Here is a 20143-nt window from a genome sequence, read left to right on the forward strand (position 1 = left end):
GCGAACGAGTGACTTAAAAGAGCGAACACATCTCTAAAACACACCCCTCTTTTCCTTCCAGGCCCCACGCCGGTCAGCACATTTCGGGCACGCGCAGCCACACGAACCTGTACAACGGGTCGGCCGTGGCGGTCCGGCGGGACAACGACGACTCCGGCAACTCATCATCGGAGCAGAGCCCGCCCAGCTCGCCGCCGCGCAACAGTCTGCTCTGCAGCTCGGTCGAGAACTCGCCGCTTCGTTCGTCGTACGAACCGGTCAGCTTCGAGAGCATGATCAAGCAGACGTCCCCGTCGGCCGCGGACCAGTGGGAGCAGCGGCCGGAGGCGGCCCGCGAACCCTGCCTCGACATCGACCAGATATCGGAGGGCGAGCAGAAGCGGCTGCAGCCGCTGCTCTGGCTCGAGCTGGCCTCACTGTTCGACAAAAACCACGTCACGCTCGACAAGCGGAAACCGTTCAAGCGAAAGCGCAAGGAGGAGGGCAACGTGTTCGGCGTGTCGCTCAATGCGCTGGTGCGCCGGGACCAGCAGGTGACGGGCGAGGATACGACGCTCGTGCCGCTCGTGCTGCAGGCCATACTGGCCGAGCTGGCGGTACGCGGTGCCCGGGAGGAAGGCATTTTGCGAGTACCTGGCCACAAGCAGAAGGTAAGTGAGACGACCTGCCCGTGGCGTGACTTCCAAGGAATTTGTAAATAATTCCTTCTATTCGGTTTTTTGGTCATCTCCAGACCGAAGCCCTGTACAACGAGATCGAGCACAACTTTTACTGCAAGCCGGAAAAGATTGACCCACTGATCAAGAAGGCGGGAGTGCACGATCTCAGTGCGCTGCTCAAGCGCTGGCTACGGGAGCTTCCCCAGCCACTGCTGGCCAACGATCTGGTGCATCTTTTCTATCAAACGAACGGTAAGATCTAACGAATCTTGTTTTGTGAGAACCACTTTGTACTAAAACGTTTCATCCTGTTCTTCAGTTCTACCTCCGCATGATCAGTACAAGGCGCTGGCGGTCCTCTGTCAGCTGCTGCCGCACGAAAATCGCAACACACTGCGCGAGCTGCTTAGCTTCTTCCGGCGGGTGGTGGAGCTGCAGGACCTCAACAAGATGACACAACAGAACGTGGCTACCATCATTGCGCCTTCGTTCTTTCCACCGAGGTAAGCATAGCGCTTGAGCTGATCATTGAGAAGATCTTGCAAAACAAAACCAAATCCGCAATGACTGTACTGCTATCCTTCCTGTAAACGGCTTCCTGGTATGCGCAGATCATGTTAAAGTTTTTGGTCCTGTATTCTCTACAATGGATTGTCTTGTCCTTTAATCCTGGTTCTGTAAATTCTCTACATGGTGAGCTTCTAACGGCTCAGTCCAGTGTCCTGAAAAATGTTCTGTTTTATCATTCTTGTATCTCTCACGTATACAGTCCCTGTTATGTCCACATTCCCTGTGTGTGTCTAAGGATCTTGGTGTCTTATTTGATTCGAGTCTCTCATTTATAGAGTATACGGACTATGTCATCATTTCATTTCCTTTCATTTCCTTTCTGTCTTAAGTCTCTTTATTGTTGCTGGGTCCCTTCCTTATTGAAATATGTCTGTATCATCTGGTCTCCTGTCCAAGTATCTCTGATCCTAAGGATTGAGAGGATTCGTAAACGATTTACAAGTCTTGTATGTTCTTCGTATGACGATAGAAGCACTCTATTAGGCTTAGCTAAGCTGGAACACCGCCCCTCGGTAGCTCAGGCTTCTTTTGTGACTGGCATCGATGCTCTTTCCCTTCTCCTTGTCGCACCTTACGTTATCGTTTTCATCTCCACATACCTACATGCTGTGCACGTTTTGCTCTCCCATTTTTTAGAGAACTTTCGTCTTTTAACAGTGCCTTAACACTTTGACCGCCGGCCTGACGTCACAGTTTTTGAGTGAGCACGTAGCGCATGGCAAGAGAGCGATGAGAGCGACAGTATCTCGTGCCATTGTTATAACTCTTTTGTTTCATGGCGATAAGCGGTCTAGCACATGTCGTTCTCGTTCTCTCTTTCCTACCTCGTCCGTTCTCGAGAGAATCACTGAGCGTCAGATGCAAAGCTGAACGGTGAGCAAAACCGTCATGCGAATTTATATGACACGGCGCTTAAAGTGAAGTTTAAGATTTAACGATTTCAACACATACATTCCCGTCTTCCGATCTCGTCTTCACTCCTTTTACATATCATATTATCCTTCCTCCTCTGTTTCGTCCTTTATTTATCCCCGAATTGTTGTACGCTTTAGTTAGTAAGGCACTATTGCCTTAAGCCAACGTGGCCGAGCAATTGACATTAATACAATAAATTGTAACTCATTCGCTTTCTCGCTTACAGATTCGTACATCCACCGGATAAGAACGATATCGGTGCGCAGGTACGCATGGCCGCCCAGTGCTGCCACCTGACGAACGTGCTGATCACCATGTCCGACAGCTTGTGGTTGGTGCCGCAGCGTCTGATCGAGCAGGGCAAGATGATCAACAAAAATGGACAGGTAAGCAAGCAGCCCAGTACAAATTAAAGCATCTTTACTTAACATTCTCCTTTCCGTTTCTTCCCCCACCCGCAGCCAAAGCGTCAGCTAACGCGCAAAGCCAAAAACGGAAGCGGAAGCATCATCGCAATCAACCGAAGTGCGAACAGCGGCGGTGACTTTGTGTTCGACACCAACCACATCCACCGGTTAGTGATCTGATCGTGTGCGAAGCCGGCCAGCGGACGGTGCTGAACCTGCGGGATGCTTTACCAACCATCAAGCTTTACATCGTTGTCGTCAAACCCAAGAAAGCGAACGCTAAACCACTTACATGCATACTTAATATATATACAGACATGCGTACTTGCTAAGAGTTAGTTAGTTAAGAAAGATATTTAGCAACAAACCCGACCGGTATTATGTTGTCTCCCCGCGGCCGTGTGTCCCTTAGTGCTCGCTCCATTACCCCCCGCATTACCTCATTAGGCGATTAGGAACAGCGGCTGGGACGCACGCGGGAGAGATTTCTACGACTGAGGGTGCTTGGTATATTACAGGTCAGTTAGGTCCGGTGCTTTGCAGGGTGATCCGTTTGCACAATGATCAACTGCGGCAGCCGGAAATAGATTAATGAAGGAAAGCTTGGCACGTTCGTTGCTTGCTTACCGTTGTGTGTATTGAGTTTTGTTTGTTGTGCTAGTTTATTTTCCTGCATTCTTCAGGCTGGTCATACATATATACGTTTACGATAGCGTTTGTACATAGGTTTGCGATAGTATTTTTGCGTGAGTATTTTAAACCGTGTTTAGGGTCAGCGCATTTAAAGCTTTTCTACTTCCCAGCGTGCGCTCCATAGGGGCCGGAAAGATAAAAATAGGCACCTTGAAAACACCAGCGAAAGCGAGCGTTCGTATTATGATTCATTAACTATGGAGGGTGGAGTGTCTCAACGTTTTCCCTAATACAAGTGGGAAAAATGTTTGGATTGTTTTTTTAGCTCTATTTCATGGTGCTCTAATTTTGGAAACGATTCGAGTTTGCTCCTTCAAAACACATGGTGAAGGAGATTGAGAAGATCTTCGTCTGACGGGTAACGTCGTAAATGTCACTCGACTGTTCGTTTCAATCGGTTCCAGTGGCCGCGTGCGGAAAGGGCAGGTTAAATTTAGACTGACGACCGTTCACTCCATTAACCTTAACAGGTTCCAGCTGAGAGCAATATGATTTAAAAATAAAACACAACGGACACAACATAGATCGCACGATCACATACATAGCCCGTAGCCCGCACAGTGGATTATTAATAGAATAGAATATGATCCACACGCTTGCTGTAAGTTGATGAGAAATGAGGAGAAATGAGAAATCGCTACGCTTCGCACAGTTTAGGTGTTATAGTGCGCAGATTTAGTCAACGGCAATATTTATTATCCCTTCGCATGGGGGGGATGCTTTTGGTGCAGTAGGAATGCATAGCATAGGCGTGTTAGTGAGGATTGAACAGAGCAGGTGGTTTAGTATAGTTAAGGCCCATAGTGCTATAAATGTGTAACAGACGCTGGAAAACATTACTTCGAAAATTAAATTGTGTGTAAAAGAGTTGCGTTTGCGCGTGTGTATGTGTGTGTATAGGATTGATACGTAAATGGTGTGTGAGTGTGATGAAAATAATATTGCCTCTAATAAAAGATGTGTAAATTTCATTAAATTTGTGTCCTTCTTTACACATTCGAAAGCATTTAGATTGGTTTAGCATGATTTTCAAAATCTATTGTGCTTCACGTAGACCAATTTAGAATAATGATGAAAACTAATAATAAGTATAATTATTTATAAACGTATATTTAATAAAAATTATCAATATTTTGATTCCACAAAAACGGAATTCCTATTATATTTACACTTAAATATAACGATTTATTCTTAAATCGTGATACTTATCTAGGTATTACTTTTCATATATAAAAGAATAATAATAAATGACATAATATAGGTAATATTAAAACAAAGAAAAGAAATTGAAGTTGATTACTATTTTTAAATCAAATATTTCTTCTGCATAGGAAACGCTTCATGCAGAGCTTACATGCCACTTGAAACGCTTAAAAGCTCTAAAAGCTCATGAAAGCTATGAAAGCTTCAAGCAAAGCTTTCGAGCGGGATTTGAAAATTTGGCGCGAAAATCCATCGATGGCATGGCATACGCGTTACAGCGTTGGTTTTACTATACGCAAACAATGTACTTGTTTAGTTTAGTTTAGTTTAGTTGTACTCTAGCGGAAAAAAATAAATTGGGTTTTTTTTATCTTGTTAAAAAAATCATTACTCCTCATTGCAAAAACCCCACCATAGCTTATTTCATCATAATTTTTAATTTAGGGACCAAAGATTTGTCCTCAGTCATGGTGTGTTGGTTTAGTTTAGTAGGTCTGTTATTAGCACGTTTTCCAGTTTCAACCCGTATGACCCGTATGACGGCATTTCATGTTATCCCTCCTCCTGCTTAGGAGCTCAGAACGAAATGGAAATAAAGAGAGATGCCGAAACAGAAATTGAATTATAGCTACTAGTAGCGGGCAAAAAACTAATTATCGATAATTGAAACGACACTGGTTGGCAGCCAGTGGCAGCGACATTGTTGGTTTGATTTTGGATTCTTAAAACGAAATCATAAAACGGAAAAAAACATACAAAAACAATGCAATCATTCGCAGAGACTGCATCGCATGGCGCGGAAAACGTGTATGCGCGACGGAGGTGAATTTGTTTTTCGGATGGATGTAAAAAGTTTTAACACCCACCGTGCCACATCGATGATAAGTGGGGAACTGGGCTGGTAAAGGTTGCACATTTGCCAGCAGTCGAGCAAATATTCTTCCGAATATTTGTAATATAACGTTGCACCAGGGTTATGGGGTTTACCTTTAGGTTTGAAGTTTTCGGAAGAATTTCTGAGCTTTCTTGAACATTACTTAAATAATATCTTTCCTAGCTGTGAGTTGTATTTACATCTTTTATGAAAGTCATTGTTATTCAACATTCATGTAGCTTTTATTCATATAGAAACATGGGGAAATATGCATATCACTATGCTCTCAATAAAACATTTTTTCAAAATATTTTTTTATGTTTTCTTATGCGGAGCATTGTTGAGGCCATTTAGATATAAAAATTCGTTCTTGCGATTTCGTAAGTGTTTGAAGCTAAAACGGCAGTTGTATGATTGCAGTATTGTTAGAAGAAATCTCTTTTCTTTATAACACTATTTTTGGCAATTCTTCAAATGTGCAAAATCCTTCAATTTCGAACCAATCTAAATAAAACTACTTTTGACAAAAGTTTAAATTATATGCGCTGAACAGCTAAATACCACATAATCCACAAGGACATGGATCCTCGTTCAAAAAAGTGCACTCGACTCTAAACAATCCCACTAGACACAATGCAAACACACCAAACGCGAGAATGAATGGAATAGCTTCAGCACACTATTTAACCATATCCCGATGAGATTTAGAAGAAGGGAAAAGCTAAAACAAGCGAGCTAACCCATCCAGTGTCGGGCAATTAATTATTGAAGCATTACTGTACAGTCGATCGAAAACTGTTCGGCATCGTTCACATGCGTGTTTGCGCGTAGAATATGTAACATAAATCTCACCCATTTTGACCAAACACAGCTAACGTACGATGCGCCACGAGGTTACTGCACGAGAAAGGGCTACAACCGTCAAGAGAAATCTCCCCCAAACCATTGACACAAGCGTTGGTACGCTAGCAGAAGAGCAAAGCAAAAAAACGCGGGAGAAATGATTCCATTCCGCACCATTCGTAGCGACACACGCCTTCATATAAACACACACGCGTAAGGGTAGTTTGCATCAGTTTTTCGGAACGCAAAACTACGCAATGCCAGCCGCGCGAAATGAAGCGCACTTGATTTGACGTTTTGCGGGGAACAGAACTTTGGCAGCATCACTGCGCTAAAACGAGTCGCTGGCCAACGCTTTGGTACTCGGTACCCAGCAGCGTAACTTTGCACTTTCCTATACAGGTGGGGTGGTGGTGCGGTGGCGTGGTGTGACGATACAAAGTTACATCGTACGATCGTGGCGCGAAACTGTGCCTCATCCGGCCAAATGCAGTTTGTGTGCAATTTGCCTTTTTTTTTGTTGTTCCTGCAAACTCTCCCTTTGCATCCTTGATTGTGTCGTCATCCGTGCATGACGCTAATGGAGACACACGCCTGCCACCGGCAGTCGTCGGTGAAGCACTTTAATACTGCGGTAAAACGTTCCCCATAAACAAAATCTCCGGCAAGCGCGGTTTTATTGTTGTGTTGCTAACAGCGTTTTAATTTCTTATTTTTCGTTAAAGTCAGCATAGCGTAGAATTTTCACTAGTACACTTATAACTTATTTTATTTTTTGATATTTTATTAGCGTAATTACAGATTCGACTTTATTTTGGTTATGTATTTCTCTCATCACGCAATAATAAATCATAAATAATTCAATTAAACCTTGCAGCAGCCCTGCGCAACCGACTATTGGCGCATTGTTCGTGTACGGTAGTGTGTGTGTGCGTGAATACGATCATAATTGTTGGATTGTCGTACTGTGACAACACGATAAGTTGTAACTTGTATCCGCTTGTCTATTGAATCCGCTATTCTATTGGACTCTATCTATTGAACATAAAAAAAGAAAAAATTAAAAAATGCACAACTAACTGTCCGATCATAATTGTTGGATTTTCGGAACATGGAACGATATTTGTTCGTCAAATGCAACTTTACCATAAAAATAGAAAGACAGAGGAATGTTCTACTGAGCTACTTTGCATGGGTATTCTTACACTCTGTTTACTAAGCTGCTCTTATCACTTTAAACCATGTTAAACTTTTCACAATTTAAAGCATACTTATTACTAGCCAATGACTGTAATTCGTTCTATTCCCTTTCTAGTTCAGCATGCACTTTCTGGCCCAGTCTCCTCACATGCAAATTGTTCAATTTATTGAAATACCACATTCGAGGATATTTGGCGTAAAAGAGGCTTCATTCCATCACGAAATCATTTGTTTAAATAATACACCAAACTGTTCGGTGCAGTAAGCGCCCATTTCCAAGCATACCCACATTATATGCACTGCGGAGAAGGAGGATCGCTCTACCTGGCCGGTTATGCAAGGGCATTATTTCACTCGGTATGCAACATCGGCTGTCAGCACCGCTATGTTTACACAATTATTAATCTACAAACAATTCTATGCATGCTGCAGCCGACGACCAAGCGCAATAGAGTTACCACCGACTGGTCGGGAAAAAGGGGCACACACGGGGTTGACGAAGCGCGGGCAGGATCGAAACTTGTTCAATTAAATTCATACCGAAATGGTATAAATAAATTATTTTCACCCACTCCACTGATCACACATCGATTCTGTCCGTTGCCATGTGGAGGGTGTGGTGCTGTTCGTGCACCTAACACCGGGCTCGTTGGAGGGCTAAAGAGGGCTCGAACTTGAATACGAACACACTCGGGCTGGTAAAGGTTAGACTATTTGAACAATTGCAACAATTGCGAAAACGCTCATCGTTCATGCAGTTAACTGGGCCAAACAAAGTGAACGTTACAACGCTGTGGGTTACAACCAATCAAACGTCGGGAGCGAGCTATTTGCCCATCATTTTGGGACTGTTATGCAGCATTGCAGGCAGTGTGGTACAGGGACAAGCGTAAAGGCGCTTGGATTAAATTTGAACGATAAGCGAGTGTCTAACCTACTATTTCCACGCAAGTTGTTGCTTTTACCCATAGAGGTTCAATATTTTTGATCGTTTTAGTTGTAGGTCAATTGAAATGCAATAAGAGCTAGATACATGCATTATCTCTGTTCACTCGTGTGCACAGCTACAGACGCTTCCTGCCATTATGCACACGCACCGAGCACGCTGTTACCGTCCAGTTCCATTCCATTAAGCCGCAGCTCCAATCCTTTTACTTACATCCACACACAAACACAGACAAATAAGCTTTTCCCACTTCATGCAGCTCGATGATCAGTCCTGTGTCCTTGAACAATGGACCAACCTTTTGCTGTACGGAACCCTGCTAGCTGCCGAGGGTCGATTTGGTCAGTACAGTGCGGGGTGTTTCAGTTTCTCGCATCATCACACCACGCGCGGTGCACAAGGATTTATCTCTATTTGCATCCGGTGGGAGAATGGACCCGCACCACACGAAAGTGGCTAAAGCAAGTCGCGGTAAGCGACGCCAACACGAGCAGCAACGAGTTTGTTGTTGCGTTTGTTGCGAACAGTTTTGTAAGCCCGTTTTCCCCAAAACGCACGGGGACTTAGAGCACTGTCCCGGGTTCCAACTGTTGACGTGTGCGGGTGTACGGTAGTGGGGTGAATGTTTGTAGTGAATAAACAGCAAGCACTACAAACACTGCACACACGCGACAGTGTGCGTTAGTGGGGCGAAGCTTGTGCAGTATGCAATAGATGAAAGCACTCGAAGCGATAGAAAACTTACGCAGCTTGGGAGATGCTGTAGCTAATCACAACGTCGGTAACTGGATGTGTAACTGGTTGTGCTGAAAAAGCAATAAAAGCTTGTTATTTAGCTTATCTACTATTACAATGCAATTGCATTTTTTTTAAGTTTTACACTGATAGCAATAATTGTATTCCAAAATTCCTACAAAAAATGCAATTCAGTGTTCAATGTGTGATAGTTATTTTACTTTGTACTTCTATCCTGATGTGATACTAATTAAATTAAGCAATAAAAGATCAAAACATGCTTAACTATACAAATAAATGAAAATGCATGTCACAATCAAAACACAAAGATTAAATTAAACGTTAAATACAACAAATTAGTGAAAATGGTAGTACAAATGAATAATAGTTAATCAATTATTTCGATACTAAATAAAATAAATAAAGCGATAAAAAACTAAACAAGTAGCGTAGAACCAATGAAAAGGAAAGCACATCGCAATTGATAAGTATAATGATGGTACCAGTATGACAGTACAATCAAGTTTCATCAACGTTGATTGATGCCTTTGCAAATTACTCGAATAATTTAACACAAACACTACCTAAGCGTTGTGCAGTTTATTGCAATTTGCATTTCTTTATAATGAAATAAAATTTTTCCAAATGTTTTTTTAAACTACAAAAAAATGATTTAAAGCAAATGATTGACTATTCATTCATCAGCAATTAATAGGACTGGGTGCGAAACTGGCACAAATCTTGGACTGGGGACGACATCTTGATTTACAGGAACATAATGGAGGCGCCTGGTGTTTTTTTTTGCAAAGTTGCTAGAATCAATCGAAAATTAAATGAACGCATTAAACAAAATACAAATAACCAGGCAACAACTTCAGAATTGTGGATTAGTTTCGATCAAAACTATATTTCAGACAGTACTAAAACTTTTTTGGTTTAAAAAAATCTTGTTTACATAACAGTTTTCTCAATTTTAAGCAAACGCACCGCGCATTTCACGCTACACCAAACAACAGTTGGCCAAAACTATAAAATAGCCACTCGCCAATGATTTATGGCCCTGAATTTGATTCCAGCTCAACGAACTGCTAAACGTAAACCGTCCACACTCCGCCCGGTGACTTACTGTGCGGACAGCTTCCGGCTGTCTCAAGGGGGTAAGTAAGGGGGGGGGGGCGGTTACATGGGTTACGCTTCCGCTTCCTTGCTGGCTGTTTGTTGTTGAAACACCGATCGCTTTCGGTGACGCGTCGTCCTGGTTCACCGATGCTTTGTGCTACCCCGTTCTACCCGTTTACAGCACACAGCACTGACAGAAAGAGTTCACTGTAAAACAATTCGCCTGTCGGGAGTTTGCATTTGTTTTTTGTTTCTCTACTTCATTGTGTGTGTGTGTTTTATGCTAGAGTGAAGGAACTTTCTCCAGCGCACGGCGAGCATTTTTCATACACCATTAAACCAGTACTCAGCTTACATCGGTGGACACGTGGTGTCATCGTTTGGGTGGTTTATTTATTCCCATTCCCTTTTTTACATGAAAACGGTGAGGAAAAACGTAATAGGAAGAGGAACAAAAATCTCACCTTTAGCTACCCGGCACGAGCGGACGTCGATTTATTTATTGTTAAAACCCCGGAATGGACGAAACGAGTGCCAGCAGTGTGTCTACCCTTTTTTTACATTTCCATTTTGCCCGAGGAGGAGAGGAAGAAATGTGTTCAGCAGGATGCACTGCGCAAAGGATGAAAAAGAAATGAGCCAGTACAGCAAAAGGTTCCGAGTTCCATTTCCACACACCATTGTGCAGCACGGAAGAGTGCATCGGGAGTGCTCTTGCCTGCAGCAAGTCGTGCCGCGCAATCGAAAGCAAGATTCATCCCACTCCCAGAGCAAGAGGCGACTGCGACAACGACTTTGCATATCAAAGGGAGGAAAATACAGGAACAACTGAAAGAGAGAGAGAGAGAGAGAGAGAGAGAGAGAGAGAGAGAGAGAGAGAGAGAGAGAGAGGGACAGCGAGAAGAAAAAACAGCCACTAAACTGGATAAAAGACAACCGACCGTCACTTCGAAGTTGGTAGCTCATTTCCATTCTTAATGCAACTACTTAGTGGAAAAGTTAGCTGTCCACCACCCCGCTCCATACCGATCTACGCAGCGCGTAGAATGACCGAGCAATGGAGAAAACGGGAGAAATGGGTCACCAACCCTGCAAGAAGAAACAAAGTCCCTTTTTCCTATCTTTGTGTGCGTTTGTTTCCTATCCCATCGCACCCGCCGGCCTTTTCTATTACTGAAGCAAATGTACGATTCCTTTCCTTCTTCTTTTGTTCGGTACGATTTTATCGGAGTAAGTTAATTTACCTGAACGAAAACAGCAAGCACGAGATCTGACTCCGGCGACAGGGCAGTGGGTCGCTTGCTTTAGCTCGCAAGATTGTTCAGCGCTTTCCGCGAAGAATAATGTTATCAGGGTAGATCTGAATCTCGCGCTGTAGCGTTTGCTTAAATGATTAAAATCCATCAAATCAGATGAAGGGGAAATTTAACTTTGCACTTTGGCCCCGGTAGTGAAGGTCCGCATTGCACCAGCTTCATTTCAGGCGGCGTTCAAGCGTTTGTCTTCCAGCTGGTAGTAAAGGTCCAGGTCATGGTAGGGACTGTGGGATGCATTTTTCATGCCGAATTGTGTATAACTGGGGCAGTAGATACAGGTGGGTCGTTAGTTTGAAGTGTGCACATGCAATACAAAAAGATCAAAGCACGAGCCCATTATGGTGCACTATTCGACACTAGGATTTTAATTTAATTCTACGCCATATAAGTTTCTCCGAATTTGGACAAAGCAGAAGCAACAACGGGCCCAGCAGTAATTAACAGCAGCCGATTGCTGTTCAGTAGCTCTTTCGATGTGGCTGTGCTCTGTTGGATGTTGGAGTTAGCATTATTGGAAGGTTCCCGGTCCGTAAACCTGTTGCATCAATACGAAAGCGTGCTTATCACTCACCAGTTCTGAGAAGTTCCTCCCCGATCGCCTGCCCCAAAAGCTCGTCCGTTTGTGTAAGCTAGAGAGATCGGATTTTGTGTAATCTTCACAACAAACCGTTTGATGCAAATCCCGAAACAATGCTTCAAGCCAGTCCGTTTTCGTTCCCTGGGAGGGTACACATCTAGACGGGCTTTATTAAAGAGCAAGATCCTTACAAAAGGTTGAGAGGGTTTGTATGCCTGGGTGGACGAAACTAATTGGAAGTAAATAAACGATTCGGAGAATTGTTCGTCCACTACCTGGAATCTTTACACGATTTGCTGTACAGGCGCGATATATGTACCAAACAAAAATCTATCATGATGTACAAAAAAAATATTACTTTTGTTTCAGAAAAAATAGAAATAATAGAATGAATAGAAATGAAAAGCGAAATAAAATTACAAGACCGCACCAGTGATTGTGGTATGTGCGAAGATGTTTTTAAAGATGTAAATTTCATTACTACCTTTCTCGAACAATCGCCCAAATTAGACCCAAACTACAAGCGGAAGGCGGAAAACGAGACACTTGATGTTAAGGATGTTTTGCTAACCCTTTTATGGGATGGATGGACGCTTTCCTGGAATCATCGGGAATCAATAAACATCGTGCACACGCGTCGATGGAGGCGCCTTTGTAGTCTGATCGCTTCCGAGAAACGAAGCTGATATGGTTGTGGTTGTTTGGCAAACTCTTTTGAATCGCGAGTTTCGTAGAACCAGGAAATGTGATACAATTTCGGTTGCGTAGCAGCTGTTTTTGCGTGGATTTTAGACAATTGGCTTACCTTCGCAAGGGTACTGATAATGAAATGGGATTTAATTTAAATTTGGTTGTGATTATTTATCAATAGATTATTAGTATTGCAGCTCAATTTACCCATTTGTTTCCGTAGTGGTGTTTAAAGTTAATCCATAGTAAAGTTAAAAAAAGAGTGTCTTAGCGAAACGCCGTGTGTTTGAGTGTGCTTTGCAAGTACGTTTTTCTTCCACTGGCCTGTGTTTGTCTCAATCAGATCATTTCTTGTGAAACAGATTTTCACCACTTACGAACTGACCAAATAGTCCCAAAAAGCTCTACACAAGAAATGATGAACTTTATGGTGACATTACTCATCTTGACGGTTAATTCAATTCAAAACACAATTTATTCAAGAGCTTTGTCCTTTAAAAGATAGTGCAGCTGGAGCTTTCATCTTCAGGTACCACACATTTTCGAGTATGTGTTGAATTGAATGGAAGGCGTTATTTTCCCTTTACCTTCTCCGTGTGTGCACAAATAATGCACAAAAACAATCATAGCTCATTAACTGCTGAGCTTTTTGAGGTACGGAAGAAACCTGAAAATACTTAGCATTCCACTCTAGGTACATAACAAAACAAAAATTTTAAAAAAAATGAAATAAAAATACAATTCCTTCAAAAATTCCTCAAAATCGCAATGCTATTCCTCAAAAGCACACAACAGCGTATATGTACTTTTTATTATTATTTTTTTGCATTATAACCTATGTGCTCATGCTAATTAATAAAGGTTCCCAAGTCACTTGGAAACACTTCTTATAAGTCAGTCGCGTTCTTACGAGCTTATCAGACACTAGCGTTCAAAAATGATTATTATTTAGTCGATGTGAAATCAGTCAAGTCAAATCAAACAGTGTACAATCAGCGTGTTCATACACAAAATATCACATCTAATTCCCTACATTATGCAGCCTGAGTTGCCTGTATGCTCCACATTAGTATACGTGTAGATAAAATAATCTTATTTACTAAAAAAAGTTAAGCTATTAATTAATATTCTAAAAATTAGCTAGTCGTTCCTTGTTAGATAAATGCAACTCTTCAAATTGCTTCTACCATGTTGTTTGGGAGGAACCATGCAAGGAGAATGTAACTTAATCCTTATTGATTGCGCACCGATCTAAAAAAGCTCATGCATAATGTTCGTTTTGATTGCTAGTACATGTATTTAGTTGATTAAGACCCCCAAGAAGGACAACAAATTACAAAGCCTTACAAAGACTGCAAATGGTTGTTTGGAAAACCATCAAATCCTCCAACCATGCCCACGTAACAATGCATCATAACACATCCCGTACCAAGAAGCACTTAAAAACTAAATGAAGCACCCTTTGTTCTACACAATTCACACGTAAACGAACTCAGAAGAGCACAGTTCAACATGCACAAACCTTGCCAAACCACTCGCAGCCATCTAAATGAGGTGGCATTTTTAACACATTTCAATCAGCCTACGTTTGCGAAACGCTTTGTACTAAATTGTTTACGTGTGCTTGTGTGTGTGTGTGTTTGTCTGTGTTTGTGTGATTTTCCTCCCACCCCTTCCCACGCTCAGTCATAATCACCAACCTTTCATCACTTTAAAGCAACACGACGGCAGCTGTTGAGGTGAAATGAAAATCAAACAACACGGCAGCCCCACTCGGTGCGAAGGAGGCGGGCAAGGTGATTTGTTTCTGTCTCGCTTACTATTGACACAAGAGAGAACAAACTCCCACTCAAACACATGGCACATTCAAAACCAGACGGAAGCTCTGGTTCATTTGTTTGCGTCTGGCGTGCTTAGTGTGTGTGTGTGTGTGTGATTGCTTTTCTGGCACCTTTAAGGCAGTAAGCTTTTAAGATGTGTGCACCCAGCTTCGGGGGCGGCCGCGTCCCAAAACGTCAGCCCAAATTGAATAACGGCAGGCCAGTTAAATTATTTACCCATTCACCCAAATGGGGATGAAGGATGGGCGTTGTCGGTATTTTGTCCTTAATTTCATCGCCCACCGGCCTCACCTATGGGCGGTGAAGGTGATGCTTGTATTGCTTGGGCCAAGGAGCCCGATGCCTCTTCCCTTTTGGGGGTTGATTAAAGCTTTAGATGTGTTTGCTGCTCGGTAGCATCCCTTAAGGGCTGAGGTCATCGATTTTATTTCAACCCATCCATCTGCTCCTTGGAAAGTTGAGCACGGGGAGCTGTTTCGGGTCCCTTCTTTCTGGACCGCATTCCCACGACCTTTGCCCAGGTGTTTGTGAATTTTCTTAGCCATTTTCCTCCCCCCGTGTAAAGCTCAAACTCGCAAAGAAAGCTTGTTAGTGCGGGACAGTGCACTCAGGTAAAGTTTTCGCCATTTTATGCCACAACATTTCGGGTTCGCGGCTTACAGAAGGTCCGACAATGTTCGATGGTGATGCAGCTGATGATGATAAAGGTACAGAGCGACATTTGCGGTCGTTTATCTTTTAGCACACTGTAAAGGTTGTTGGCGTGCGTCGGTGTGTGGGGTTAGTGAGTTGAATTTACCAATCAAACTATCAAAGCAATAATAATTCCAGTCCATAACTAAACAGAGAAACAGCTAAAGCAAACTGACCGATTGACTGGCCGATTATGTTACAAGCAGCTGTTAATATACACATTTACACTTCTATTATCTGTTCATTGATGGGCGCGCGCTTATCACGTCCCCATTGGTGCAGTAATGTTGGCCTCAAACCACCCCCATTCTTCCTCCAAACACTGCCATACCATTTCCGGATGTTAATTTGGCTTTATGAGGTCGTGAACCGGACTGCAACCATCGGGCGAATTAGCACTTAATGATCCGCATTACCGCTAGGCTCCGATTGCTCATTAAATTTCCGTTTCCGTTCACGTTCGCGGCACGAATCCACCTCTGGGGCAGGATTTTACAGACCGAAGCGGATTAAAAGCAAGCTGTAGCGTTTGTGTGTTGAAAAATAATTATTTCAAACGGCAGTTTAGGTGTCGGTTTGATTCAACAATCATGTTTTGATGGGTTTAGCAGAATGATGGTAATAAACTAGGTAGAAATTATTCTTTGATGAAGGGTAATGACTATTTCAACAGAGTTCTACGAACGATAGAATCATCCTAACGAGTCAAACGCATCCTCGAGCCGTAGAGCGTGATTTCCACTGCTGCTGGAAATGCAGTCATTGTTTGAAATGTGATACACCTTCACCAACCCACCGACGGTATGCTATTCCTCGCATTCTATTAAACCATGTAACCGAGAGCCACTTGCCCTCGTTGGAAGCTGCACTTTGTATTAATAGCTTGTTCACCGTCTTCACCGTGAACAACAGTTTGTCTTGTTCGGATTACCTTTACAGAACCGTCGTCCACCTTATGCTGCTTCATCGTTTCATCAGTAAGAGGTAGCGAGTCGTTGCAAACGGAAACAGAGCACCTCGAGCAGTTTAAAATGATGCTCGTTACTTCTCGGGTCAAAGCGCCCCGGAGGGCGGCAGATAGTTTGTGCACGAAACACAATGGAGCGTTCAATCAATGCTATGTTTTGCAGTCGTGCACAGGATGCTTAAAAGGATCATTTGAATCAAGTAACGTCAATTACTAAGAACAAGAGAAAAATAACGAGCTTAAATATAATCTATGTGTTTCTGCATGATTCTACAGACATCCTTTACTCAATACTTGAAGATTACCTTATTAATTAAGCTCATAGTAGTGTTACTCCTTTAGTAAAATTTATGTATTTCCTAGTCACAAGTATTCCAGTTTCGTAGTTTCACGCTCATAGTTTACTTATTAGTTTCGGAAATTAATTTTTAAATTCATTTTCTAACCTACCCTATCATCATTTCAATCTGTTCCATGTCCAGGTGCTTTGTCTTCTTTGTCTTACAGGGTTTACCAGCATAATAAACAACTGTCCACTTGTTTATAACAATAGTCGTTTTGAATAGACACCGCTGTCTACCACTTGCTCACACGTCAGATGGTGTAAGCTACTCTGTCCAATTCAATAACACAATTTTCGCCTTCGATTAGCAATTGTCAGATTCGGCACGGTTTATTGTGGTTGTTGTGTAATTAACAAAATTAATGTTTTGATTTATTGAAATGTATGGTTTATACTTATACTTAAGCCGGTCTCATGGTACAGTCGTCAACTCGTACGTCTTAACAACATGCCCGTCATGGGTTCAAGCCCCAACTAGACCGTGCCGCCATACGTAGGACTGACTATCCTGCTATGGGGGGAAAATCAATAAGTCACTGAAAGCCAACCCCACAAGTGTGTTGGCAGGCCTTGACCGGCATCGGTTGTTGAGCCAAAGAAGAAGAAGATGGTTTATACTGCATATTGGTTGAATAAAATAAACGTGTTTGAAAATGTTTGGTTTTTGTAAAATTTGTCCCAACAAAACAAACCGTGCCGAATCTGACAGTTGCTAATCGAAGGCGAAAATTGTGTTATTGAATTGGACAGAGTAGCTTACACCATCTGACGTGTGAGCAAGTGGTAGACAGCGGTGTCTATTCAAAACGACTATTGTTATAAACAAGTGGACAGTTGTTTATTATGATGGTAAACCCTGTATAATATTTGGGCCTCGAATAGATATCGCTAAGCTCTTTTCAAGTATGCTAACTTTCTCACCTAGCCCCAGATCTTGATTGATATATTGATAGGGGAAAAATATTTGAAAAGTTGATTTTAATTGTTACATATTTTATGTAAATTCCCATGGGACTATGGCTCTATGGGACGACAGACTAAAAGGTAAATATCTAATAATGATAAGAACTCATCTAAAAAAAAGTTGTAAATTACACATAATTTATGACAAGAGAAGAAAAAACACTCAAAAACGCTTTCCGAATCAATTAGAGCCTCGAGAAGCAATTACTTAACCAGCTATTTCATCTGACGTTCATTTCCCTGCTCAGCACACTTTTGCAATCTTTCTTTTTTGTTGGGTTAAGTAAACCCAACCGCCAACGCACAAACGACACAAAAAATTCGTCCCTTTCCATGGCGGCCGTTTGGTCACATTTCAACCCATCGCAGCGTAACGTGATACAGCTCGCTCTCGCCCGCGCTACATGGGTGTCAATAATGACAGAAAAGCGGGATCATACCACCATCACCATCATCGTCATGCATCGCGTAACATCAAAGCGATCCGGCCCTTCCACGAGGTCGTCGTACCTTTCCTCCTTGCCTGGCGCGATTCCAAAAACCCAAAGCGTAGGGCTAGTTATTTGTTGTGCAAATCGGTCACGGACCCACGCACACGTGGCTAACTTGGGCTAGCGGCTTAGCGAAACGATCGCTAACAAAAACACACCGGCATGACTGTACCTGTAAAGCGCATCCTGTGCCATTTTCCACCCAGCTCAATCTAAGCACCCACCTACCCAATCGTAAACACTTTGCTTGTCGCGTGCCTCACCTCGATGAAGGCAAATGGTGAAATGAATGTATGCACCATCGATCGATCGATCGATCTTTTTTTTTGGTTGGGGTTTGTTTGAGAAAATCACAAACACACACACACACATACACACATACACATATACGGTAAACTAACAATCAAAGCCGGCTCGAACAAACTCCCCCCGGAGTGATGGTGAAAATTTCGCAAATCGAAGCAAAACTCCACATTTCAAACTCCCAAAACGGATTTCCAGTGCTGCAGTTGTGTGGGAAGGCGATACGGTGGAAGGTCTCCGTGTATCGAGAAACATAAATATCAATTTTCTCTTCCCCTACCTCTAGGGACACGTGATGGCACGAGTGGAGCCCGATGCAGTGCAATTTTCGAAGCGTGCGCCACGAGATCGTCATCATCGTTATCCACCTCATCGGCAGCAGGGCCCCAACGGGACGGGCGATGTATTCTGTCCCGACTTTCGCTAGATCCACCGAAATCCATCGTCATGCTCGCTGGAGCACGGCGCTTTGAATTAAATCGATTATTTCAATCATCATCCGGAAACATATCGGCGGCCTTTGGGGAACAGCCCGCACGATGATGAAGCGTGGCACGGTTTCACTGGTTGATGGTTGATGACAATAGAAAAAACAAATATATGTTGGTTTTTTTTCTGTGTTTTTTCTTCTTTCTTCTGTCGCAGGCACGGGTGTGTTTTAGCGGGGCAATAAGTATTGTAAAAAAGCCTTTACCGGTATGGTTGCGCCAAGCTGAAGCGTCCTCCCTGCTGCAAGGACGAATTCACAAGGCGCACAGGAAATTTCATTTATTAAGTCATCATTTGATTGAATTTTATATCCTTTTTATCTAACCTCAGTATAATTATTTCATCTATTCTTTTATTATTTTTTATCTTTTATGTTGTTTCAGAGGATTTCTTAAGATTTTTAAATGTTTTACAATTTGTGTTAATTTATCCATATTTACTTTATAAGTTGATTGTTAAATTAATGAAATTATGATTTATATAAACATGTTTGAACATGTGATTCATTGACTTACTGATTTATTTATTGATTTTTTATTGATCGATTGATTGATTTAATGTATTTTAATTGCCCTTTTTATTGTTTTATTAATTTCTTCGTGCTTATTTTTTAATTGTTTGATTAATGGAATATTTATTGCTCTTTTGTATGTATGTTGTTGTATGTTTATTTCATATTTATGTTTATTAATTAATTAATTAATTTATTTTTTATTTGTGTATAAATGATTTTAAGACAGTTATGATTCCATTCTTTTAACGCTTTGTATAATATTTGACAGGGGAAAATCTTAAAATTTCTTATAAATTTACAGCTTTGTCGTTTTGGTAAAAGAATGAACAAAAACCAAATAAGATTGATCGATGTTTCGTTCTGCTGCCGCAGTACACCTTTACACTCTTTAAAACATTACCCCATCTGTGGCGCGCCGGATCCTTCCAAGAAGTAGTTCCCTTCCAGACTCCATTATTGATTAGTCGCCAACTGTGACTCCTACAAACATTCCCCAATGTTCGAACCCGGCGTCAAAAGGACAAACAAAAACCACAGACACTAAACTGCATAACAAATAACCGAAAAACATTCACGATCAGTTTTTTTTTTGCTTTTTTTTCTTTACTTTACCTGTATTGTCTTCTACCCCCTTCTGTTTGTTTGGTTTCCCCCTCCCTTTCTTCCGTCCCAAGCACCTTCCCAGTGATTTGCAATGAGAGGCAAAGGAAAGGACTCCAGGGGGGTTTGCTTTGTTTTTCCCCGCCTGCAAAAGTATTCACCATTTGGCCATTCGTGGGACCTGGCCCCTGA

General features: G+C 42.2%; 1 protein-coding gene across 3 annotated transcripts in view; it reads left to right on the forward strand.

The window, feature by feature from the left end:
- Positions 1-4215, forward strand: part of LOC121596143 (rho GTPase-activating protein conundrum) — a 56862-nt gene extending 52647 nt beyond the window's left edge. For all 3 annotated transcript variants that reach the window (XM_041920822.1, XM_041920821.1, XM_041920823.1), the window contains exons 6-10: positions 62-650; positions 734-911; positions 979-1162; positions 2371-2530; positions 2606-4215. In XM_041920822.1, coding sequence (XP_041776756.1) covers positions 62-650; positions 734-911; positions 979-1162; positions 2371-2530; positions 2606-2731 — 1237 coding nt within the window. In that variant the 3' untranslated portion in view covers positions 2732-4215. The remainder of the gene's footprint in view (positions 1-61; positions 651-733; positions 912-978; positions 1163-2370; positions 2531-2605) is intronic.
- Positions 4216-20143: the final 15928 nt, after the last annotated feature.

Source organism: Anopheles merus, chromosome 3R (genome assembly GCF_017562075.2).
Source record: "Anopheles merus strain MAF chromosome 3R, AmerM5.1, whole genome shotgun sequence".
NCBI classification, from domain to species: domain Eukaryota; kingdom Metazoa; phylum Arthropoda; class Insecta; order Diptera; family Culicidae; genus Anopheles; species Anopheles merus.